Genomic DNA, 26,701 nt, shown 5'->3' on the forward strand with positions numbered 1-26,701 from the left:
TCTTAAATATCAAATGTTGTCTAATCACAAGCAGCTGTAAAAAGTATTTTGCCTAAAAAAAATAGTCTAAAATTGGCAATTTTGATTTAAATCAGGAACTATCTGATCAAAGAATACGTAACAGAATCTTAATCTGATCGGGTATTCGATGCCAGCTTTTGGTACTCTGATAGTTTCAATAATTGGTGCTATCAGCAGACTTCAGTCGGTACCAAAAAAGGGGTTGAGGTTTCGAGTAATCATTTCGGATCATCATGATCATCACTGTCACCATTAAAATAACTGTTTCAACTGCAATACTCAATTTAGACATTATTTTACATTAATCATCAGCATCCTTGTTTTTTAATTTCACCTCTTTACAGTCAGTGTTTTGTTCACACTTTTAAATATGTTAACGTATAATGGCGTATTTAAAAAAAAGAGAGACTACGATTGGGGTTAACTACTGTTTCAATTCATCATTAATTTAATTCAAGAGTAAAAGAGGCTTCATTCTGTATTAGCGCTTAATAGACAGCATATAAGATATTTTAATAGGGAAAGGTGCTTGCTTTAAAATTAATTAAAAATTGAATAAAAATTCACCGAGTTAATTGAAATAGACCGCATCAAGGAGGCAGCTGGTGTTAAATAATGAGCATGAGGAATGTGTAAGTATTAGTATGAAATAAAAGTACATTTATATTTCTCTTTTTTCAGAACATCGGCAAGAGGATGTCGTGCACGCAGTTTATTGGCAACCTGGAAGGACTGAACGACGGCCAAGATTTTCACAAGGATCTGCTTAAAGTAAGCTACTTTCAGGTCTAAAATAGCACACACACACACACACACATGCACAGGCTGTCATACACAGACACACATACCAAATGAGAGCGAGCGGACTGTGTGTGCCAGCATTGTATTGTCCCTCAGATCTGTGCGACTGAGCCTGCCTGTCTGGCCTGAGCTCACTGCCAGCTGGCATTCACCTCATCTCCAGAGGCCTCCAATCAGAGGCCTGCCTGGGCCCGCCACTTCCTGGTACACTCCAGCTACAGCGCAGGTTGGAAGACTAATTATTATGTGATCCTGAGACATGGAGAATGTGACGTAACCGCCCTCAGGGTATCTGTGCGTGACTTCAGCAGCATTAGATTAGGCTATTAGCTTAATCCAGTTGAGTTTGGTTGCAATATATCGTGAACCACCAGGCAGGGTTCAGACAGAGGCCTGGGGCCCCATGATGTGGCGAAATAACCCAATCAGTGCGGGTTGCCTGTCCATTGGTGCGCCTAATGATGATGCCGCTGATTAGTTTTGTCTGCAGAGTGGTCCGTCAACATGCCACAGGGCCCCAGAGTGCCAGTCAACAAGTTGTAATGGGGTATTTATAATGCATGAGGGAGGGAGGGGGAGAGAGAGGCCACATCCGTCTGCTGAGATGACGGGAATGAATTGTGCAATGAAAAGCTGTGCCTATTATTAAGGGCAGATAGTATCCATGCTGCGGCCATGTGACCGCGAGCTAAGCGAGGCAGAGAGTCTCACAGACGTGCATTAGCTGTTTTATTAATGCTTGTACAGATCCAGGAACAGTCTTTTTAATCATGCCCTCCACTTTCCACAAGCTCCCGCTCTTTTGTTCTCTTTCGCTCTCAGTGAGACTTTCCTACCCTCGAGCTACACTCTCTTTCTCTCACGCCCTTGTTCCCCGATTCTCTAAATGTTCTGCCTGCCCACTCTCACTTGCTCCTTATCTTGACTCTGTTAAGCTCCGGTGCCATTTAATCTCCATCTCTAGACTCTGTTTTACTGCCACCTTTATCTACACTCTTTCACCTCCACCCTGCTCTCTTTTCTTCTCGCCTCCCGACTCCTGACCTGACATCTCTGCTCTTTCCTAAAGCTCTCGGTCCTCTCCTTTCCTTTCGTCTCTTCTCCTGGATTGTGTTGCACCAGCCGTTCATAAATCCACAACTGAGTTTGAGAGTAATATGTTTTCTAAGGTCTTACTGGGCAGTTTCAAACAAGTGATTGACTGAATGACACAAAGGATAGATTCAAATTTTTCTGTCTTAAAACAAAACTATCACGCCTATATGTACATTTAAAGAGTTATTTAAAGAGTGCATTCATTTTTCCTGTCCATACTGGCCATGAAGATGTCTCTTCCTAATGCTACTACATTGTAAGAGATGGGAGATTCCTTGTTCTGTGCAAAAACGCTTTCTGAAATTCAGCTGAAGCTACAGTAATATGAGGCTTCAGCAGTCTGAGTTGGTCACATCTTCCACATTTACTTGTGTGTCTTTTTACATACACAGCTCAGCAAGGAAACACTTTTCTCGGGAAACACAAACAGGAAATTTCGTGCTAAATATGTGAATTTATCCTTTACTGAATGTCCTAGATAGTACAGATCTTAGTAATGTGTAAATCAGTTGCTGGGAAACATCTGTAGCACCGTCCAATTACAGTAAAAGCAATCAGTTATGTAAACAGGAAGTCACTGTAACAAAACTCCCCAAAAAATTGTTTTAGGTGGCCAAGTGATGTATTAAACTTTCAGCAACTGCAAATCCTTTGTAAAGTATGACTTTCATATTTCACACAGAAATGCATGTGTTTCAGAGTTACTGTAATGGTATTCATGTAGTTTACTGGCATCATGTTTTGTAATTTGAGCTTTATTGTGTTCTAGTTAACATCTGTGATGAAGTTGGTTAATCAAGGATGTTGTAAACACTCTTTGTCATAGTTTTAGAGTTGAGCACACTAACTCTTAAACTCCACCATTTTTACACATCAAAGTCTGTTTACAGGTGTTGGGCAGTACTGAAAAAAGTTGTATGAAGTCTTTTGTGGCTCCAGACGGAGCTGTGCGAAATCTGATAAATGTCCTCAAGTGATGTCACTTGAGTCAGCGTCGGTTAGGTCTGAAGACTACAAATCTGAAAATGAAAATAATCTGTTGGTGTGGAGTTAGAAAGAAGTGAGTTTATCATACCTCTGTAGCCCGCTGTTCATCTGTGCTGCAGGCTAGCAGCTCGAGGCTACATTAGCCGCCACTAGCATAACACACCAGAATCTCCGACCGAAACCATCGGCGGTCAAGTTGCATTGTTGGTAATGTAGGCGCCAGGTTTTGACAAGGAAGAAGAATGTGTGGAATAAAAAAGAAGATATCTCTGGTTCTGCTGCTTCGATTTTTCTGCTTTTTTTTATAAAACTGTCCGCCGTGAGTCCGACTGTGTTATGGGATCGCAATGCTACATCGGTGGAGTACTCTTTTACACAGACGGCATATAGCAGTATTTCAATCAAGTATCATATTCTGTGTTACCTCTGACACTCTTCAATCTAAACCGGTCACATATTAGCAAGCTAGTTTTGTCATTTGCTTCAGTTAGCTACACAACAGTTACACTTAGCAGTTGGTAGGTGTAAATATTTAACAACTGTACTTAACAACTAACATCTGAGGAAGAGATAGTTTTTATTTACGTTTTAATTTTGTAATTTTGTACTTGTTCCCAGCACCCTGTCCTTGTTTTTTCCTCTCCTCCCTTTTTCTCTGTTATCGCTCCATCATTTCCTGCTACAAAATAACTGCCATTCCACCTCCATCCTGTATCCCTCATTTCCTCCACTCATTCACTTGCTTTCCCATTTCCCCTTTCATGTCTGGTATCTGTGTTAGTATGTGCTGTAATTACATTAGGAATGAGCCAGAGAAATCCCTCACTCTGCCTTATTCTGCACATATCTAGCACATTGTCCCAAACTCAGCACTCAGCACTTGTTTCCTCTGTCACCATTTTGCCACGGCAGCAAAGCGACCATTGTGCCTCCATCACATCTTTCCTTCATTTCTCTACCATCCCTCTCTCCCTCTGTCTCTATTTTCCTTCCCATATCTCCAGGTTTAAAGTGGTTCATTTTCATTCAAGTACAGCAAATAATCATTCCTCTCCAATTATTTTCCTCAACTCTTCCTCTCTGTACACTCCACCCTTGTACCTCTTACCAGAAAGTTATCAGTCATTCATTCATTCCTTCTTTCAGTCTAGATGTTCATGTTCGTATTTGGCCTTACAATTGACATCTAAAGTGAAGAGTGATCACCTTGAAGAATACCTTGATCAGATAATTATTTAGATACTTATAGCTATTGTTTGTGTTTTTGTTTTAGCCATCATCATGTCAAGAATTTCAATTTGTCCAATACTTTGGTTTATGACCAAATACCTTTTTTTTTTTTTTACAAACTCGATACAACTTGTTAACACTAGTATGATGTTTTTCAAGATATGTTCAAGTCTTTTTCTAAAATAACTACACCGAGCAGACATTTAATGATGCATTTCAGGCAGCCACTAAGGTTTAACGTATACATTTTGGAGACAAGTCTGCATCGATGTGGGCTACATCCATCATAAAGCACAGTACAATGTGATCATTTAAGACTGTGCCATATGTTGAGGCTTTACTCTGAGGGACAGGAAACACTGGTGCTGAACTACTGAGCCCTGTAGCGAAAACAGAAATCAGCTGCCTGGTGGACTGGAAAATAACGAGAGGGGCTTTGCATCCCCATGACACCCCTTGCCACCTCTGTCTCTCAGGTAGACTACCCTCCCTCTTTCATCAACAATTAGTTCCTTTCTTTCTGTCGCGTTTTCTATCTTGCTTCATTTATCTTCCTCAATAACTCTCAATTGTCGCTGATTCTTCCTTTCTCTCAGTTATTCCCTCTCAACTCTCTCTCTCTCTTTCGTACCACTTCAGCTTCTTTTGATACCTTGTGATATGTTTCCCATTACCACCACGATACAGGGCTCCACAGTGCGAGCGTTTCACTCGCATTTGCGACTAAAAACAGATGTATTTAGGAGCACGTGTGCGAATCAAAAGTACTAAAAAATTCAGCTCAAGCGACGGCGAAGAGGAGATGGACGAGGAAGGCGACGAAGTGTTACGAACAAACTAAAACAACACCTATCTGTATGTTCTCTTTATACATCCATGTCTGTTTATCTTAGTGTGTCAAGAATCTTAAAATTTGGCTGCTATTTATTTTACCGACAGTGAAATATTATTGAGTGTATACAGTGACTTATTGTTGTGAACTTGACTGTTACTGCTCAAGAAACCCCCGAGGGGAACTGCAGAGTCAGGTGATGGATAGCTACGAGCGACTCCTTTCACATACTCACATTATCCATTGTTACTATAAGAATATCGATTACAGCTGGTTTTAAACATGCTGGTATGACCAAACCCTTAGACTGCTGGGTTGCTATGATGCCCATAAATGTTTGTTTTTTTGGTATTTTTCTCATGTTTCATTTTACAAATGTGTTGTTGACTTTGATTAATTTTAGTGCATTTGAATAGCATTTTAAAAGGTAAACTGGAATGGGTGATTGTATCCATTTGGTCATTGAGAAGTTTAGAGAAACTGTCTGTCTTGCCTATTCTTATGTTTGTTTTGTCTTTATTTTGTTTTCTTGAGGCCCTACGCAGAGCAGCATCAAATCATAAATACATTTCCAGGTCATATGTTCATGTAACTTGATAGAAAGTTGATTGCTGCTGAGTTTTATTTTAAAATATGAACATATGAAAATGACAATATTATTAATCTGTGCTGACAGGTGTGCGTGTCACTACATCCCACCAGTAACAGGATGGATGGAGGTGGTACAGAGTGTACATGCAGCACAGCGCACATGTCCATTCGAGTACTGTTGCTTGTTTGTCTCAATCAGTGTGTTCTCGTTCTAGGATTCATAATGAGGCAATAAACTATCTTAATGTACTCCAGAGGATATTTTCCTCCAGACCAGACTATCAGTCAACAGAGATGTGACAGGCTGCTTACAATCCAATCACATAAGCCAGTCAACAAAACATTAATTCTCAATCACATACCTTTAATATAGCAGATAGTCCTGTGGGGGACAATTGGGTTATTTTCTAATAACATTGTACAAACCAGGTTAGTTACTGAGATCTGGGAACACGGTGGTTGGTAAAGAGAAGTCAGACAGAAGTAATTTAGGTTGTCCACAAACCTCCAGGTTAGCCAGACTTTTTTGGAAGAGAAAACAAAGGCGAACTGCAAAATTATTACCCAAATCGTCTGTCGTAAATATCCATCACAGTTGACAGACTTACTGTGTCACAACGATGAAGGAGAGGCAACAAGGGAAGGACCCCGATGCAGACAGTCGAATCAGCAGGATGGTATCAGTGGTTTACTGAAATCGAAAGGCTTACAGCTGGGCACAGGTAAGCAGGCAGGTATGGTTACAGGTAGATAGGCAGAGGGGCAGGTACTGGTTCAGGTGGCGGTTCGATCCCGGTTTCCCCCAGCCCACGTTGCAGTGTCCTTGGGCAAGATACTGAACCTCAAATTGCTCCTGAGGGCTGTGCCATCAGTGTGTGAATGTGTGTGGAACAAGGTTATGATAGTTTTCATTAGTTATTTTTATTTCGTTTTGACTTTTTCTCCAATTTCAGTTTAGTTTTAATACATTTTTAAAGCGGGTTTGCTAATTTAGTTTTTTTTTTGAGAAATGTTTCACATGTTTTATCACCTTCCACTACTTCAAGGCACTTGCTTTCATCTGTGACAGTCGTATTCAAAGTAATCCCAAGTAATGCCAGCCGTGGCGTGGACGGATTGGCAACACATCACGGACCGCGAGGTGGCGTAAAATTTCACATCCACCTGAAATACTAGGCTTGTGTACTATGAAATAAATTGACAAAGATGAAAATTAAGGACATAATCTCTATAATTTGTCTGTTTTAGTTAGTTTTGAAAACACACAATACAGTTTATCGTTTTTTGTAAACCCTTGTTTTTATTTTTATTTCAGTTAACGAAAAGTTAACGTTTTTTCACATTTAGTTTTCGTTATTTCGTTAGTTTTCATTAACAATAATAACCAACACGGACTAGTCCGGCACACAACGGTGGATTAAACAATCAACACAGAATGTGTTAATTAGAAAACTTTAGAGGTGCTGGTAGGTAGAATTTGTTACCTTTGGACAGAGTCAGCTAGCTGTTTCCCCGTTTCCAGTCTTTATGCTAAGCTAACCAACTACTGAGCTAGCTTCATATATAACCAACAAATATGGGAGTGGTATCAATCTTCTCATCTAACGCTCCACCAGAAAGCAAATGTCCCAAAAATGTCGAACTATTCCTTTAAGAATTTGACTTAAAAATTGTAAATACATAGAGGAAAAAAGATAAGCCAAGGTTTTCCTTGTAACATCACAAAGCTGCAAATGTGTGAAGTGGAATTTTTTGAACTAAAGACATACTATAATCTGTCCATTTTTATAATTAATCTAGTTTATTTACTTGCTTACTCATTTCTCTTAAAGACTTTGTTGCTTATCAGTTGTTTTCGCTGCACTGCAGTACTTGGACTAAATGTGTCAATAACTGACGAGTGGCTCACTGTTGGGGCAATTACCACAAAAAGAAATGATTAAGACTTGTGGTCCCAAGTGCCACCATAAGCTTTTAAGCCTTCATAACCACTTCATATTCCTTTACCCCTCCATACCAGCTTGCATGGAAAACATAGCTGCTGTGTAGCTACCACAGCTCCCTGCAGAATTTGATGCTCTGGCTGCTGGCCCAAGCTAGCGCTTTGGAGGAAACTTTCTTCCTTTATTGTGAGGCTCAGCGATACATAGCTCTGCACTCCCTCTCTCCAGCACTGCTCAGGGCTTAAAGCTTGAAGTGGGAGCTAATCATGCACTGAAGGTTACCAGCCCGCATTAGAGCAAGAGAACAAATTCTGCTGAAATAAAAATGTTGTACAGCTCAATCAGACGCCGAACCACGCTCTTCAAACAGTAATTAGGTGCACCGATGTTATCGATTGCGTGGCAGTATCGATGGCGAGAGAAAAGACGGATGATTTGTTTTTGTAAATGAGGGGGAAGAAATCATTCTTGCATGTGTCACTGCTGTCGGTCTGACTCAGCTATGGATGTGTGAAATGTGCTCGGGAGCTTTAGTGCCAGTTCTCGACGGCCTCGCCAACCTGGGCAAAGACAAGCAGGTCATGTCTGAGGGAGCGTAATCGAAAGACAGATGATACTATTTACAGTGATTTACATATTCAGTGTATACAGAGCGAAAATATCACTTAAAATACATATGATTTTTTTTTTTTAATCCTTGCAACATTGACATTAAGGGTGTCAAGCTCACATTACTTTGGTTTTTGTATTTCACTGCTGAGAGATCAACTGTAAATAAAACAAAAGTCTAAAAAGGTGCTGCACTGAAGCAGTCTGCACATTTGTTCGTATTGAGCCCAGTTCATTTATGTTTTCAAAATCTAGAAAAGGCGATCAATAAAAATAACATTTTCAATCTGGATATCCTCTGAAATATCTCCGCTGAAACACACCTGCTGTCCAGAGCGGCAAATGCTTCATTGATTGCAGATGGAGCACAGAAAAACACATTGACTGAGATACAAATCTCACATTTTTACTCTAACATGTAGTGTTATTGAAGGGGAAAGGGCAGAGAGAGAGACGTAGTGAAAAAGAAATAGAGTGTGAAGAAGCTGCTTAGGTCAGCAGAGACGTGAGGCTGTGGATATACTCCCTCTCCCCGAGCTGTCTGGACTCTTCATGAGGGACGGAGGGAGCGATTTAGACAGGATGTGAAATATTGAGTAGGTTGAGATGGCGGGGGAGACTGACAGCAGACGGGAACTGATAGAGGGCATAAGGTAACAAAAACGCCAGATTATATTTAGCTTTTTACCATTTGGTTTGCTTTTGGTAAGCAGGTGCTTCCCCGTTCTTTGTTGTGCAGCAGTCGGCTGCTGTGACCCAGCTTCATTAGTATAATTCGGGGTTAAGTGCTTTGCTCAGGCACTTTGATGGTTTTCTTGGGATTCAAGCTTCAAGCCACAAGCCGCCCACAGATAACCAACATGTCCGCCCTGATGGTGTATATCAAAAGGCATTTGTCATAACGAAGGCACTGTTGTCTTCTCTTTCACAATCACAGCACCCATTAAACTTATAACATTTTAAATTTAGCAAAGAACCTAAAATACAGAATAAGAGCAGGACTAGGATAAGGTTGTCAATTGGACACAAATACAAAGATACAGTTCATTACACAAATCTTTAGGTGCATTAAGTATTATAAACACCCAAGTTAAAAGGACTAGAAAAAAGTAGAGCATGAAACAAATGTCTCTTAGGAGGGTTGTAAATATCCCATTTCAGCCAGTGTTTTCCCCAAGAGTGGAATGTAACTAAGTACATTTACTCAAGTACTGTACTTGAGTACAAATTTGAGGTACTTGTACTTTGAGTATTTCCATTTAATGCAACTTTATACTTCTGCTCCTCTACATCAAGTCATTTTTTCAAGATTTAAAAAGTTGAACTCGATGTAAAAAATTCATGCAGATTTACTTTTCCTCCACAGCGAAGTAGAGACGCACTTGTAAGAGTGCTGGGACCCAGTTAGTTTGGATTTCACTCTGATCAAATGTTTCCAACAGAAATCTCTCAGACAGTTGCTAGAAGTACACCGAGTTTTCCAGCCTCCTCAACTATTCTTTTTTTATCCCCAACATTTCTTTGTCATTTGTTGAGTTCTTGTTCATTGACACCATTGGTTACTATGATCCCGTTGCTATTTCCACAGTTATAAACGTCAATAAAAGAATCATTTTTGATATGCAGTGACCTGCATAGCAGCACCAAATATTTTAAAATCTATTGTTTTTAAAATTGTACATGACACTGTTTTTCCACTTAGGACAGACGTTACATCAGATGAGGACAGGGTTGTCCAGAAAGTAGTTCAACATCTTAAAAAAAAATTAAAATAAAATCACTTCATGTTAAATTTGTGGATAAAATAATTTGTAACTTCTCTACAACATCCTCTCGGGCTGCTAAATAATCATTTTGTTATGGTGTGTCAAGCAGGAATCTTCAGTGGAATAGGACGTAGACTAGCAGGTTAAACTGGTGCAGATTAATAATTTATTAACAAAAAAAGGCTTACACACTGAATTGGCGGGCAAAAGCAACTCTCAGCAGGTAAGCAGTCCAAAAAGCAAAAAAACAAGTCCAACAGTGAGCATGCAAAAGCCAAAATCCACAGATATTGAAGGGATAAGAACCCAGGGTGTTAACAGAGATACCTCAACAAACTGACAACTGAAGAAATGAAGGACACAGACTTAAATACACTCAGGTGAGAGGCGATAACGAGACACAGGTGCAACTAATTAGGGCGGGGCAAACAATCAAAACGGGAGGGAAAAGCAAACAAAGACAGGAAGTGAAACAACAAGACAGGAGGGCGGGAAGGAGGCTATTTCAAAATAAAACAGGAAATAACAGAACACATACCCAAAACCATGACACATTTAGGATAACATTGTGAAGCTAAGCACCGGATCCTTCGTTTTGATTATAGATCTCTTAAAAAATCAGTCCAATCGATGCCCATGTTCCATGACTGACAGTCATTAAATCTCCTGTCACACTCCTGTAGCTCCAGATCTTTTTTTTCCCCACATCGTCCCTGTTACTCACTCTCGAGTCAATAATTCTGTTTGATCAGTTTCTCTTGGGGAAACAATTCATTCATTTGTTTTGTAAGCAATGGTTTCTGTCAGACGCTCAATTTTCTCTGTCGCCTCCTTTTTCTCTCCTACTTTCACTTGGCCTCATTGTGGTGTGGTTTCTGTTTATTTTTCTGTTGGTTGTAATCATCGAGAGGAACGTTAAGATCTGGCTCTATGTCAGTGTTATGGCACTTAGCGTGATCTTTTTTGGATTTACTGCAAAGGTTACAGTATGTTTGGTTGCTTTTAAACTTTGAGTTGGGGTCAGAATAGTTTCACTCAGTGCAGATCAAATTTGGAGTTTAACATTCATCTAATCACTTAGAGATGCCATAAATCTGTGTGCTGTGTCAAAGTAGTTCATGTAGGTATATTGCTGGTTGTGAGGCTTTTTAGAATGCATTAAATCACACACTAATCATGGGAGGCATTTGAGCAGACTGAAAGGAAAAGTGCCAATATGGTTGAATAATTATGCTCGTCTGTAGAACATTTAAAGGAATAGTTCAACATTTTGGAAATTTTACACACAAGCTTTCTTTCCAAGAGTGAGATCAGACATACAGATGTAAAGCTCATGTCTGTGCATTAAGAGGGCTATAATCAATATTTTTATATTAACAATGGATCGCATGACAACATGTAATTTGAAAGGGGTCGCCCTTGCCATACTCCGCAGTTCCCCTCAACTCTACGGAGCATTTTAGCATCTTTCAGCTCTGTGTTTTGGTTTTTCAGCCCTCAACTTCACTGTTTTGATTCACTCTCATCAGCGTTGTTTTTTCAACGAAAAAGCTCTGATAAACTCACAGTACGCTACCTGCCCAACAGCAACAACAGACTTAGCGACTAGCTGATGAACATAGCGGAGCATTTAGCAGCTGAAGAGCCAGATATATTTGAAAGTAGGTGGAGACCAAAACAGAATTAAAAGCGGAGTGAATATTAAACTTAACATTCATCAGGTGGACAGAGACTCCAAATAAATGCTAATCTAGCTACGTATCTGGTGGATGTGTAAACAGGCAGCTGTTTGCTAACAAGGTCGCCATATCCACTTAATAGGTGATGGTGTTTACAGCAAGATTCTGCTGCCCCCAAGTGGCCCAAAAATAATTACTTAATGCAGGTTTAAGTACAAAGCCAGGACATGTTAAACCTGTACGGACCTCTTGTCTCCCCCTTCTGGCAGTGAGAGTAATTACACAAACACTGTCGACGCGTGCTTATGATGTTTGCCTTCAGTGAGCTCGCCCCAGGCTCGTGTTCAGAAATACTTACAAAAATACAGACAAGTTTCAAGACAACAATCCATTATTTAGGTAGAGTAAATGTAAAAGCTACATACTACTTGGTAATATTTTACCAACCTGTCCAAGAGCAGTAACGTGACATCCGTGTCTTCTCTCAGCGCTCTCCAACGAGGAAAAGCTAAAGCTACACCAGTGGTTATCCCTGTTTGTCCTCGCCGTCGATCGCTTTCTTTTTTTCGACTGTAATCCTTCCTCTGAACGGCGAGTTTTTTTTAATCTGGATTATCAGAAACTTTTCTTGGACGCTTCTTAGGTTTAACTCCTAGTTGCTGCAGCCTACTCCGTCGCTACGGTTGCTCCAGATCCATGTAGAGAGAGAGAGAGTTGCGTCAACCGCGTTCAATTTCAATTTAAGTGGCTTTATTGGCGTGACTGCATACAATACAACGTTGCCAAAGCATATTAACACAAACTAAACAATCATAATAAACAAAATAAAGAGCAACGATGGATCGCGGAGCTCTCTACATGGCTCTGGGTGGCTCCCTGCTTCTGCTCTGCCAAACCATCCATTGCTGGTTGAATTAAAACGCATCATTACCGGTGCACAAGCGCGGGAATGTCGCCAGAGACAACCGATTTAAAAACTCCGGTATACTGTGAAATACAGAGAGATTTACCTGGCGGTGACGGGCTTAATCAGCATTGTGTGAACTCGTTTGGCAACAAGGGCTCAAATGTAACGGCCGTTCGTTTATATGTAAAAGTCCCGCACTCCCTCTTTAAGTCTAGTTTTCAAAAATACACCTACTAACACATTTAAAGCTCAATAATTAACGGGTTGCCAGATATAGTTGGTTAGCACCTGTTTTGGTACCAAACATAGCAGGCTTCAAGCATCTAAATCCCTCTATAACCACGCATTTTTACTATTAGTGTGATGGTTAAACAAAAAAGATACAACATGTTAATTAGTGAGCTTAAGGTGTAGGTAGGTGAATATTTAAATTTTGGACAGAGCCAGGCTAGCTGTTTTCCCCTGCTTCCAGTCTTTATGCTAAGCTAGGCTAACCACACCCTCACTCCAGCTCCAACACATAGAGCTGAAACTGACATTAATTTTCTCATCTCACTCTCAGAACGAAAGCTAATGTTCCTTCTTCCCAAAGTGTTGAACTATTCCTTTGATTCAGCAGCAGTGGTGCTGAATACACACACTTGGTCGCACACACCTTTTCACACTGTCCCTGTGCTGCTGATTCTTTGCATGTTTCGTCCTCCTTTCACTTTACTAGTCTCTCCCGCAAGACCACCACTGAATACTAATTGCCATTGCAAGTATATTTTTAAAAAAGTGTGCATATGTGTATAACCTCGCCTGCATTTGTGTATGCATGGAAGAGGCATTTGGGAGACTGTGATTTGCTGGCGATGACTGAGAGAAGGAGGGAGGGAGGGAGGGAGGGAGGTACGCATTGACGAAGCGAAGGGAGAGGGAGAGCACTGTCCCTATCAGCTTCTCTTTCGCTCTGCGATTCAGGCAGCCCTCCTTTCATCTCCTCCTCCTCCTCCGCAGCAGCAGCAGCAGGGAGAAGGGAAGAACGAAAAGCGCTGGATTGAATGAAAAGATCGCAACAGACAGATAAACCAGGGATCCACAGACGAAGACAAGCGAGGTGTGAAAGACATCAGCAGCAGGAAAGCGGCATTTTTTTCCCTTAAACACCCACACCCCCCGAATGTGCGATGTCAAGAGAGTCTGAGAGAAAATACTGACTGAGAGAAGTGGATCACATAAAGGAGTAAGCAATGACAGCGGACCTCTACGCATGGACAGAGAGCAGGGGGAAGAAGTGAGAGAGCAAATCTGACAATCAGCACTGTGACTGTAAAACTGATGGTATCCATTTTACAGTGGGAGCAACAGGAACGTTCATTCTTCTTTGTGCGAAAGCTCAGCTTTTCTACATGCTCATCCGCCTCTTTTTTGTAGTATTTTCGTCTCTTTAATTTATTTTGTTTATATCGTATCTCTAGGCTTGTGACGAAATCGAGCGTGCTCTTTGGAATCCCGACTCTGAAGTCCGAGGGTGGCTGTACCTCCCTCCCACCCCTCTGCATCTTCCTCTATTGTGTGTGTATTTGTGCCTATCTGTGTGTTTGTGTTCATATATAAGCATAGAGAGCTTATTGTATGCCTGTGTGTGTTTTTTACCTCCTCATTTCCGAAATTTGCACCCATCTGTTTCATGCTGGCTGTCCATTCACAGCTCTGCCAGTGTTTCATACCATCTGTGAGAGTGTCAGCTTGGGTCCTTCTCTGTGTGTGTGTGAGTGTGTGTGAAAGTGAGTGCGTACCTGTGAGTGCATGTTCAAGGATTCATCGCTGTGGTGTGCTGTCGCTGGCTTTCGCTAAAAGGTGGCAGCTGGACAGGTGTCACCTTTGGGTAACTTGGCAGAGGCTCGTATCCTGTTGAGACCATCAGAGAGAGTGTTTACTCACTTCTACGCAGTCACCTGGAGAAATTACAGATTTGAACTGCAGCTTATTTCTCATTAAACTTCACAGACTATCCCGAGCACACACATTGGAAGAAAAGAAAAGCTGGATTTATTGCACCGTTGTGACCGATTCTCACCAGTCTCGCCTTCTTGAGTTGCAGCAAAGGAGTTGTTTCTGTACATGTATAATACATGGCTGTGTTATCAATAATTCAGCGTCAGGTGGGCACCTCGGTGTTGCCTGGTGGGCGTTGATCAAGACATTCAGGGACGAGACTGTTGGAGATCGATGCCCGCTGATAGCGCGGTCCGCTGGTGCCGCTGACTGCCTTGACAGCAGCCTGATGATGTGTTGCCTCCCTCCGCGGTCTCCGCTGATCACCGGCTGCTTTCTGTAACAGCTGAATCCACTTCCAGCTGTCTGGTGGCACACTAGCCTCTCCCAGCATCTACTAGACAGCATCCACATCAGACGAACCTCATTTCACATTATTTATCTCTTTGGATCAACTTTTTTTCAGCGTGATATCTGCAGGACTTTAAAATAAAGACTGAAACATTAGGGCAGATTTTTGAATGTCCATTTTTTTGGACTTGAAGCCCATTTCTGTGTCATCCATGCACCGTCGTCTCTGACCATGATTGGTGTTAACAGCCTGCACTCGGCAGGGCGCCTACGCTCACGCTCTCTTTGCACTGTGCGCTACGGAAGGGACTTCCGGATGATGGACCCGTTCCGCTATCCCAGAACCCCACGCTCACGTTCACTCAAACCCCTGGTGTTTCCAGACCTGCTGGGCAAGGCTCAGGACGGACAGAATCACCCACAGGCCAGAAAGAGGAGGAAGGTACTGAAAACTGTTTGCTATTTCCTGTTATTTTATCATTTGCAAGTCACTGAGACACGTCATTTATCATCACAAAAGTGCTGCTGCTTCTCAGTTGATCTGCATCTTCAAAATTATAACCCAGAGATGAGTCATTTTTCCCTTCTTTATTTCATACCAGCATGACACGTGTCATAACAAATGATATCTTACCCCACATAACACTGAATAATAGCTCATTGTCATTCAAAGCCAGTTGGCCAAATCTGTCAGATGGTCTGGTAAGGTTTTCATTGTGGATGTTTTGTTCCTTACGTCTGTGTTTAATTTATAATCTTCCACACACAACAAACCATTATTGCATTATTACCAATTCTGAAGCTACTAGTGTTTTATTGTTTGATTTCCCATCTAAGCTTCACATATGGAGTGTGGAGCGTTTGATGACTGATACTGGCTGACTGCCAGGCCTGATTGGCTGTACACCACAGCTCAGTACAGCTAATGGCTCTCGTTTGCTGACACTTGGTGACGTTGACGAAGCAAGTAGGTGAAGGTGACGAACATCCATCCTTGTCTCAATGAGCCTACAGACGAAATGAGTCTGACTGATGCTCTGATTTATACTCCACCTCCATCTACCTTTTTTTATTTACTTGCCTCCCTCGACTTGAGTCCCTCTGCTGTTGGTACTGTGTGTTCCCTTAGGATTTACAGTATGGGGTGATTTTTTTTGTTTTACAAATGAAGAATATTCTTCATTTGGCAGATAAACTCATTTAAGGCTTGCGTCATCATGTGCACAGCTGCGTCGACCCATCGTGCCCACTAGCCATTGGCAATTTTGACGATTCTGTCGGTTATAAATATTATTTTAATATTCTTATATCGATCTGTTTTGCGTTTCCACCACAGACAGTACTTCGGGGCTAACCCCCTTCACTTTTCCACATTTCCAGCAGTTGGGAAACAGACAAGACTTTTCTTGCTCTTGAGAAGCTGCAGCATTTATTGACACGCTGTAACCTACACTGTACAGTTACAGCCAGATTGACAACTTACTGCTAACCTTTTCCTCTGCTCTGCTCCATTCACCGTCACTTTCCTGCTGCTCGCTCTCTCTCACTTGTACTCAACCAACCACACACTCGCTACGCACATATGTGGTTGTTTATTAGCCTACAACAGGGGGGCAAGCCTTTCCTGCACTTCTGAGCTCTGTCTTAGCCTGATCTGTTCTGCCCGATCCCGGTAAATTGTGCAGCAGTAGCGCTGCTAGGTAGAAGACGCATACAATTGTAAATGCATGGTAGGCTACAGACAGAATAAATTTAAATAAAACACAGCATGCAAGAGGCAAATAATGGTTTATTTATGTATGTACATGAACACACACCTTAGAATTCACTATGGCAGTGTTTTTCTGGCCCAAAGAAGATAGATAGGCATCGCCGATTGATTCAATCCATCGTCAAGTCCCAATTAAATTGACAATCGGCCCAAGCCAACTCAGCTGTAACACTGAGTCTTCTCCATGTTGCTTTGGCAAAATACAGAAATATATGCATACTTAATCACAAGAAAAACTTCTCATGAAAGGAAATAATGTAAATGTAATAACCACTATAAACGTCGTTATTACTGACCAGAGCTGAATCAATCGACAATCAAAAACAATCAGCAACTATTTATTCCGGTTAATTATTAAACACATTTTTCAAGCACAAATGCCAAATATTCCAGCTTCAAAATGTGCTGTTTTTTTCTCAATATCTTTTGGGTTCGGGAGAAAACAAGCAATTTCATAACGTCACCTTTGAGCATTTTACTGACCAAACGATAAATCAAGAGAATTAGTCACAGCTCTATTACTGACTGTGTGTATGTTAATTCCTATATCATGTAATCACAAGATTTGCATTTACTGGTTGCAGGGTAAAGGCCAAGTTTTGTTTTATTGTTAGATCTTTTAAGTTTTCTTCGCCTATACATAATGAACTTCTGCACACAGAATATGTTGCTATTGTGGCAGATCAGCAAACTTTCACAGCTTACAAACTCGCTGTTAATATTTGATGTTGACCAGATTTGTGCTACAGAAGCAGTTCGCATCCCAGGAAGCTCAGCTGTCTGTTTCTGTCTGTGATTATTAAAATGTATGAGCACATGTAGTTTGAAACATAGTTTGAATGCTAAGATTTGACAAAAGAGCATATGGAAACCAGAACTAAATCTGTAATGGTCTTGGCTGGATGGTCATTAATATTCATGACTCTCTGGAAGTATTTCTGATTAGGCCCAGTTTCAAAGAAAGCTCTGGAAATGAACCCGATTAGGCACACTGAATCAAACCCCATTATAAATGCAATTTCCTTTGACTAAAAGTCACAATGCAACAAAATGATATTCAGAATAGGTTGGAAGTCTAAAACAGCAGAATTCAAGAGAAGACCATTAGCAGTAGTTCATTAATCAAAGGAATGTAATGAAAAATTATTGATTTTAGCTGAGTATGAGGTTTCTTCCCCCACATGGCAATTATGGTCAGAGTTGGAGAGAACTTGTGGTTTTGGTCTACAAGGAATTCAGAGGTGAACGAGGTGGTGATGTGCCAGTAAGTGTCCTCTCCGTTCACAGCTGTCTATCAGCTGCATCCGCTGCCTCGATCTGCGTCTTAAACACGCCAGTCTGATGGCTTCATGCTGTCCTCGCTCCCTCTGCTCTTCCGCCGCAGACCGGCTGTGAAACTGAGTCGCTATATCACATTCAACTGGCACAGGCCAATCTCTGGGGGCCGTTGAATGAAAAGCGTCTACAGGTCCTGACTGTCGCTACAGATTTTGAGAAAGCCAAATGTTCTGTGTCTCTAAAGCCTTTTAGAGCAGAGACGCAGCTCTGACCAGCTCCCTGGTTAAACTCTCTTCTACTCTCCCCGCTGTGTTATTCTGTAGGTCTGCTTTGTGTTTTTTTGTGTTGATTGTGATGACAATGAAAGTAAACGAGTGCTTTTCCCGAGAGTGGAAACAATGACCCACAAAATGATGAAAGAAGTGAAAGGGAGTCCAATCACAAACAAGTTGAAATGGATGGAGTTGAAAACACATAAACATAAACCAAATGAAGTTTGTAGAAATTAGCCTAACCGTACATGCAGATACTTTTTCACAGATATACGTAGCTAACTAAGACTCTGTGCTGCATGCGTTTAAAATATACATGTCGAAAGCACATTACAGGTGCAGCTAGCGTTGGGCGATATACATTCATCGACCGCTGTGCCGTTTATACTGCGGAAGCTATCCCTTTATGGTAATACAGTACAGTCTCTGGTTGTGTTAGGCTGTATTATAGCTGGCAATGCTGTAAATCACTAAGCAGAACTGCTTTATGGAAATATTGGACGTTTTTGAGTTTTGCTTTGATTCATCAGGTATTTAATTTGGTGGATTTGCCAAAAACTGACATTCCTGTCTGGTGATTTTATAAAACAACAGTTTCTCAAATGATTTTATATTAAATGTACTATGTCATGATATATCACCCACTCCTTGGCAGTGGTGGAAAGAAAGTACAAATTTGAGGTACTTGTACTTAACTGAAGTGTTTTCCGTTTTGTGTTACTTTATACTTCTACTCCACTGCATTTAAATCGCAAATATTAAACTTTTTACTCTGCATTTATTTGACTGCTGTACTTACTAGTTACTTTAAAGATTAACATTTTATACACAAAATATATGATCATATTATAAAATATTATAAAATGTTACACATTTATCAACCGAGCAGTAGATTAGGTAGCTAAAATTAGCTCACCATTAACCGGCTACAAAACTACTTTTCCATTACACTCTAAAAGGAGCCATTTTGCATAATGAGTACTTTTACTTTTGGTACTTACTGTAAGTACGTTTTGGTATTAATACTTATGTACTATTGCTTATTTCTAGTTTTGAATGTAGGACTTTAACTTGTTATTGAGTCTTTTTACCATGTGGTATTGTAAGATCATCCAACACTGCTCCTTGGTGCAACTAATGATTGTTTGTATTGATTATTTTTTTGATTAATTGAATGAATCATTTAGATTATAAAATAAAAATGTCATCAATGTTTCCTGTAGCTCAAAGTGACGTCTTCAAATTGTTTTGTCTGACCAACAGTCCAAAAACCCAAAGCTGTTGGGAAACTGGGGCCAGCAAATGTTTGACGTTCTTGCGATCATCAGAATCGTTGCCAATAAATTTTCTGCCAGTCGATCAGTCAGTCTGCAGGTCAATTAATCACCTTATTGATTCAGCACTACAGCATTTCAGCTGTGTGTTTTTACTAATGTCTTTGTCATGTTTTAGTTAATTATCGTGTATTTTTTATTCTGTACAGCGTTCATGTTCCCAAGCTGTAACTTCATTATGCTTCGTGCAGGTTGATGCGTTTGCGTCAAAGTCTAAATCATGTATTGGTCGATCGATTTGCTCGTCCATCCATTGACAGGCCGGGTGCTCGCTCGGCGGATAATGGCTTCGTAACTGATGTTGTGGTGGTTGACTGATCGGATGATTGATGGATTGTTTGGCAAAGAAAACGAGTTAAGCTCAAGCAAAGGGCAGTTTGAGCAGCGTGAAAAGGGATGACATTTCTTTGAGTAAAATTTATTGAATGAAGCCAGCTTGCTTACTGTGCAGCTTTCACAGAATATACACCTGCCCACCCCTCGACCCGTAACATTTGATCAAATCGCCAATTGAACACAGCTGAACATAGCTGCTATTTGTCTGAAAATTCAATTTTCTTGTTTTCCTCCGCAGGCTCTCTACAACTCAATCAAGAATCAGAAGCTGCAATGGACACTGTAAGTCATTTTAAATTGACTTTATGTTGATATTATTTACCTCCTCTGTGACTGTCTCTGTCCTTTCCTTTGTCTATGATTAACTCAAACACATTTAAAGCTCCAGACACACACACACACACACACACACACACACACACACACACTGTCCTGAAGGGCAGGAAACATTAAGAGATATTGATTAACTTGTTAGCATCCTCATTAATGACGTGTGTGTTGTCTGGCATGTGAAGGGAACATTAGTGTGTCAAGGGTTGCTATTCTGGATCGCAGCTCAAGAGTGCCTCAGAGATGCCAATTAAGTCACTAGCTTTCCAAGCTTTGTTGCCATAGTTACGGCACCATGGATACGACTCCATAGCTACCGCATTGCTCTTTCCTCCCTGTGTTCTCTCAGCAGCAAACACACACACACACACACACTAACAGATGTACTGTACATGCAAATGTACACAGGAAATAAATTGTATATATGTGTACGTGTTGGCTTCTGTACATGTGAACATGAAAAGCAAGAAAAACCAGAAAGAGACAATGACTAAGAGAGAGAGAGAGCGAGAGAATGGCAACTCCATTTAAATGGCTCCTTACCTGCATCCTGTACAAAGGTGTGACCACAGCCTCCCACTACCTCTCCAAAAATAGCTGCAGCAGCGCTCCCGAAGCAGCTGAATAAAAGTGGTCAGAGGAGCAGATCGAGGAGGAGATCCACAGAGAGGCAAGCAATCCAGTTCAAACATCTCCACTGACATATAGACAGCTATTTAAACACTGCCACCGCATAAGAGGCCACGCTGGGTTAGAAAAGACGTCATTTCTAGACACGTAAACACCATCAAGCAAAGAGAGAATCCACCTCCAAACAACATTAATTACAGATTAAGAGATTCATCTCACAGCAGTCTGTTTTTTTGTTGTTGTTTTTTTTTTGGGTTTGGCTGCACATGTTCATTTTTAATATTTTAGCCGGCCGAGATCATTCGAGTAGAGTAAATTCTGTCTGTGGCGGAGTTCTGCTTTGAAAACCCTGTTTGGAAGCAGAGCACAGTGTCACTTTTGCCACCACTTTCACACCCTACTTGCTTAGTTGATGCATATTTCATCACACAGAGGACATTTCTTCACTTGCAAACTCATTGACGGAGATCACAACACAAGGACCAACACCCTGTGACTGATGCACGTCAGTTCTGAGGCTGTAAATGCTGCTTTTGTTTGTCCTCGTGCACGTGCAAATTGTAATCACAGCACGATAAAGTGTATATTCTACTCTATTCTATATTTAGACCAGACCAGCATTGATTTACTAATTTACTCTGAGATTGAGGCTTTAAAAAACACCATCACACAGTATAGTCAAAGGCCTGCGATAGAGGTGTGATTTTCAGACACTAAAACGATTATTATTATTAATTATTAAACAATTAACAATGATTATATGAGTACAAATTGTATGTGAAATCTGGCATGTACATCTCATTACAGGTGTGTGTTTGTCTGTGTGTGGGCAGTATGCAGTATGTGTATTGTTGCGCCCCGATGAGAAACACACCGCGAAACACAGCGATGGATGTTATTTCACACCCCCACAGAGAAAGACACGCACATGGCCACTCTCAACAGTGCAGTTGGATGCACCCACATGTTCTTCACTCGCATACACACACACACACATATACAACACAGACATATACAGTACACACAGGCTTCCTCATTCAGGAGCGGGGGTGGAGAGCAGAGGGAGAGGTGGTGCTGGTGGTGGTGGGCATTGTGCTCTGAAAGAGAGACGCAACAAGTCGGAGATACAGGAAGATTCAGATCTCTGGATAGAAACGGCGTGAAAATGGCAGAAAAATAATACGATGGAGAACGACGCATGCTGTACATGAAATGAGAGACAGACCCATCTGCTCTATTATTCTTTTTATTCTGTTAATCACTTTTCTCCTCCCTCAATGGCTCTAATCATCCTGTCTTACTGTTGTCTGCCGCCACCTCTCACCTGCAGTAGGAGAGCAGGCTGTGTGCCATCCTGCCGCGTCATGTGACACTAAACATTAGGGCAGGGGATCAAACCTCAGTGCTTTTTAGTTTGATCCGAACCAAAATTTCAGGTGTGAAAACTCGACAGCCGAGACCTTGGTCCGACAAAAAGAAAAGAGGTGGTCTCGGCCCGGATCAAATTGAACCATGGTTTGTTTAGTTTCAAGTGTGAAAACATTTTTTTGGATGGACCAATTACAGGAAGTTCTGGCAGGCTATCGTCAGAACCTGAAAAAGGAAAAACAACAAAACAAAATGAGCTGCGGTAGCACATGGAGAGAGGAGGAGACCGGTCTGGTAGTAATGCCGTAATAATATTATTATAACGGCAATGAAATGAATCTGTTCATTCATTTTTCTCCATTCATTCAAAAAACTGCGATAGAAGGCTACCTGCTGGATTGACAACACGCCGACATCAGACGCACGCCCGTCTACAAGTATAGGGAGACGCAAATCATTTAGGTGATGACGACAGGACGTAGGTATGTCACGTATTGTTCTTTAATGCGCTTGCATAATTGCAATGTGAAACCAAGACTAACTGAATGTGAAAAGGCCTTTATTCTTCAATCAGACAGTTCCAAATTTAACTCAAAATTTTGCCAATTTTAGAGTATTTTATTTAAGTAAAACTCCTGTGTGGCTGCCTGTGTTTAGAAAACATTTTACAGAACTTTGGCTCCTTTTGTTAAGCAAAAATATAAGTTTATATCTCTTTCTTTTCCCACCCTTTCCTTTCTTTTTTGTGTTCCTCTCTTTTCGTTTCCTCTCCTCTTTTTCTCTTTTCCTCACCTTTCTTTAGTTTTTACTCTTCCTCTTTCCCCTCTTCCATATTATTGTGGATAATGTTCTGCCATCTGAGAAGGATCAGCTTTGTCTTTTTTTCTGCCCTCTCTCCCCCCTCTCTGTCGCTGTCTCCTCACTTCTCTATCTCTCTCCTCCATCCATCCCCCCACTTCCCAGCTCCTCTCGACTTCGTCTCTGTGTGGAATGGGATTCAGGCAGGCCGGCAGTTACCAGGCAACAGGCTACATGCTCATTGGCTCTGTCTCTGCCTCCCTTTCTATCTCTGGCTCCTGCACGGGGTTAACTGCTGTTATGTACTGTTGGTTACTCATAGCGTGGTCTCGGGGGGGGGGGGGTCGGCATCCAGCCATTATTCTATTTTCAGGCTGAACTTTTGCATGGGTGCCGCCTGGTGAGGTAACAAGTGGAATTGCCATGTTACCTCACTACGCAGATGCAGAGACACTTGGTGTTGTTGCCTAAAGCATCTATCATCTCCTAATGTGACAAATCCCTTTAAAAACACTAAAAGAATGCACACAGTGCATTGTAAGGGATAATTTAGAGAATGGGATCAGAACTGCTGTAGAAATGTGTATAGTAACTATTGTCCATCATTCAAATGCAACACAAGTACATTTTCTCTCTCACTTACATTATTTATAATATACTGTAATATACAGTATATTCATGTAATATTCGTTATTAGTACAGCGCTACTAAAAAACAGAGGTTTACAAGGATTTTAACAAACATGCTGATGGATACACAAATATTAAAGATACAACATTTAAAAAAACGGTAATAAAACAGTAATAAAAAGGGGGATAGTAGACAAGAATATAAGATAAAAACAAAAATTGGATGATAAAACATTTAAAATTGGTATTGAAACAATAATAAACTAAATAAAACACAAAAGAAATTAAAACAGGGGTTACTACACACGGATATGAGATAAAAAAACAAACCTGGATGGGGCAAGAAATCCAGATTGCAATAAAAATATAAATGTACTGTTCACTTTTTGAATAAAGAGTTCGAAAAGACAAGCATAAAGAGACTTGTTTTGCAGGAAATCCACACACACACACACACACACACACACACACACTGCACATGAGAGTCGTTATAGAAGTAAAGCTGCAGTCGAAGACAGCCAGAACCCAGTAGCTCATCAGGATCCTCATTTACAAAGATGGCTCCTCAAGGCGTGTTTCTAATGAACGGTGTGCACAAAAACTTCAAATCCACCAGCAACAACTCTTAGCCTGAAAACTTACTTTAATAAAGAATGGAGTCTGGTAAATTACATTATATTCTGAGACATGTCAGTGCTCCAGTTGCAGATTTTTGGCGCGCTGGCTTTACTGTAATACTGTTCGCTCTCTTTCTTTTGACCAGTTTTTAATTAGAATTACAGGATGAGTCAGTTTATTACAACTTATTTTCTTATTTTTTGTCTGTCATTGCTATCAGTAATGATAACATTGTACTCAACAGAGTAATTAACCAAGTACTCACCAAGATGATCAGACAGGTTGTAACCAAACTTACAGTACAGCCAGATTTTCACTTTATTTGAAGGTAAAACTGAAAGTTAGCGCACCTGAGGTGTTGGTAATAATCCCTCAGGAAAACGTTGTGCTCCTGACTGCTTTTTAGCGCTGTTCCCAGATCCCAGCAGATCTGGTAATAAAACAGTGATAAAACACATTCAAATTAGAAAAGGTGGCTAGTAGACAAAAATGCAAGATAAATACAAATTAGGAGGGGGAATAAATAGAGAATTCCACCTCTTTCATCCTCTGAACATCACTGTAACGTTTATTGGATAGACACTTTAGATAATTACTAATTAACTCGGTGAGTACAATGTTATTATTACTGAGAGGAATGGTGGTAAAAAACTATGAAAATAACACCCATGTTTTAGTAAAGCAGAGTTATCCTTTAACATAATATGTAGTGACATACAAAGGAGCAATTAACTGCAGAAGCCAATATAAGCAGTTTGCAAAGAAGTGAAAGGAAACCACTAAATCAGCAACATGATAAGTAGGAGTATAGATGGCTCAGAAACATTCCCAGTGATTAAAAAACATAAATAAAACAAAAATGAAACAATGAGCAGCATGTTACTGCACATGACGCTTGGTGGCTCTGTTACCGGGTCTACATCATCTGTGCCTCTGAGAACTGTAGCATCAGAATAGGACAGGACAGGAAGAAAACCAAATGAAAATAGAAAGAAAATAGATATATAAAGAATTAGGTCAGAAATTGGGATTTAAAGGACAAAAGAGACAGAATATCTACTCCCTATCGGGGGGGTGTGAAATATTATAATCGCAGTTCAGCAAAACAGGACCAACCTACAATTTAGTCCAGCTATAGGCAGGCAGTTTTATTTATATATATATAATTCAAAATGCTTTACGTAGGCAGAGAAAAGCATTAGAATAACATTTAATAACAATAAGCAATAAAAACCAGAGTAATCAATTAAGAGTTTAAAAATTACAAATAAAATACATAAAATGAAATAAAATACAAATGGAAGATACCAGATATACAGTCACAGTGCAGTTACAGTTCAGTAATGAGTTGTAAGTCGCCCCAAATGCAGCAAAGGAAATAAAAGTGCAGTAGAGACACCAATCAATCAAAGACACAGGAGAACACAGAGTTTTTCATGTAGATTTGAAAGTGGCTGAGTGCAGCATAGTAGCTAAAAGCAGCTATACAACAATATCATTATAAAGTTTGTATTTTTTGAATTATAATAAAACCAAAACCAGCAATGTCGAAGTGCTTTACAAAAGGCAAACATAAAACAACAAGACAAAAGTGAACAGCAAAGGTTTGGATCAGGTAGAAAGAATAAAAATAATAAAAAAGAGGCCGAATCAAATAAAATGAGTACAAATATTGTTAATATTATTGTCTCCTTAATATTAATATTATTGACGTTGTCAAATCTCACCACAAAGTCCATTGTTGTGGAGCTTTCGACTGTGTCACACAAACTTCCTCAGCAGTTGGAAATGTAGATGTTCAAATTTCCGTTCTTTCTCATCCATGTTGTCTTAGAAATTAAGATATAATTAAGATTGTCTGTTGTATTACTGTGCTATAAATTACGTTTAGTACTATTCATCCTTGTAGCTGCTAATTTGAGATTTAAACTAAAAGCTTCCACCTGATTTTGTTAGGAAATAGAATAAGGGGGCTTTCTCTGTAAGTCTGTAAGGCCTCAATTTCTGTTGCAAGAAACAACAGTCTTTCTCACCTCTGTGAGGCTTCTTGTGAGCATCAAGAGGAGGAAGAGCAACCGTGATGCGTCCCCCGGGTGAAGATGCCCCTGTTTTTCACCTCAAAGCTGGAACGAGATAGATGGTGTCGCTCTTTCGCTGTGGTACTTTTTGATCAAGGAGAGCGGACTGCTTCTCAGGAGAACAGCAGCAGAGCACAGCGAGAGGAAAACACACAATTACAGCTTTGAAGACAGCTTCATTCACTCAGGTTTCCCCCAGATACGTGATGCTTTGTAAACGTCTTGTGCAACAAAAGCTCTGCCAAGACACCAGCGATATTACTCATGTGTACTGTATGAAATGAAAGTTTCCCAGTAAGTGTGTGAAATCTCTGGACCTCTTGTCCTGTGCTGTTCCTTGTGTAACAAGCACAGAGTGAGAGGCAAATGGACAGGATGAATGATGATGTGTTTATTCGCGTTGCTAATGAGACGTGACACATAAGTGTTGATCACCATGGCATCTTGTTTTTAAAAAAAAACATTTT

At 40.5% G+C, this 26,701-nt stretch overlaps 1 protein-coding gene and 1 long non-coding RNA gene across 8 annotated transcripts in view; one reads left to right on the forward strand and one right to left on the reverse strand.

Moving 5' to 3' along the window:
* LOC122868200 (PH and SEC7 domain-containing protein 1-like) overlaps nt 1–26,701 on the forward strand; it is an 82,521-nt gene that overhangs the window by 43,620 nt on the left and 12,200 nt on the right. For all 5 annotated transcript variants that reach the window (XM_044179975.1, XM_044179977.1, XM_044179976.1 and 2 more), the window contains 2 exons: nt 703–792; nt 20,022–20,065. In XM_044179975.1, coding sequence (XP_044035910.1) covers nt 703–792; nt 20,022–20,065 — 134 coding nt within the window. The remainder of the gene's footprint in view (nt 1–702; nt 793–20,021; nt 20,066–26,701) is intronic.
* On the reverse strand, nt 20,072–26,664 carry LOC122868246. 3 transcript variants are annotated; one of them, XR_006376065.1, is made up of 5 exons: nt 26,190–26,664; nt 25,884–25,985; nt 25,068–25,096; nt 22,502–24,586; nt 20,072–22,336 (listed from the first exon to the last, which is right to left on the reverse strand). It is a non-coding gene; the product is annotated as an uncharacterized LOC122868246 (long non-coding RNA). The 3 variants fall into 3 exon arrangements; XR_006376064.1 differs by having other exon boundaries at nt 20,072–24,586; XR_006376066.1 differs by lacking the exon at nt 25,068–25,096 and having other exon boundaries at nt 20,072–24,586.

This window comes from Siniperca chuatsi, linkage group LG20 (assembly GCF_020085105.1).
Source record: "Siniperca chuatsi isolate FFG_IHB_CAS linkage group LG20, ASM2008510v1, whole genome shotgun sequence".
NCBI classification, from domain to species: domain Eukaryota; kingdom Metazoa; phylum Chordata; class Actinopteri; order Centrarchiformes; family Sinipercidae; genus Siniperca; species Siniperca chuatsi.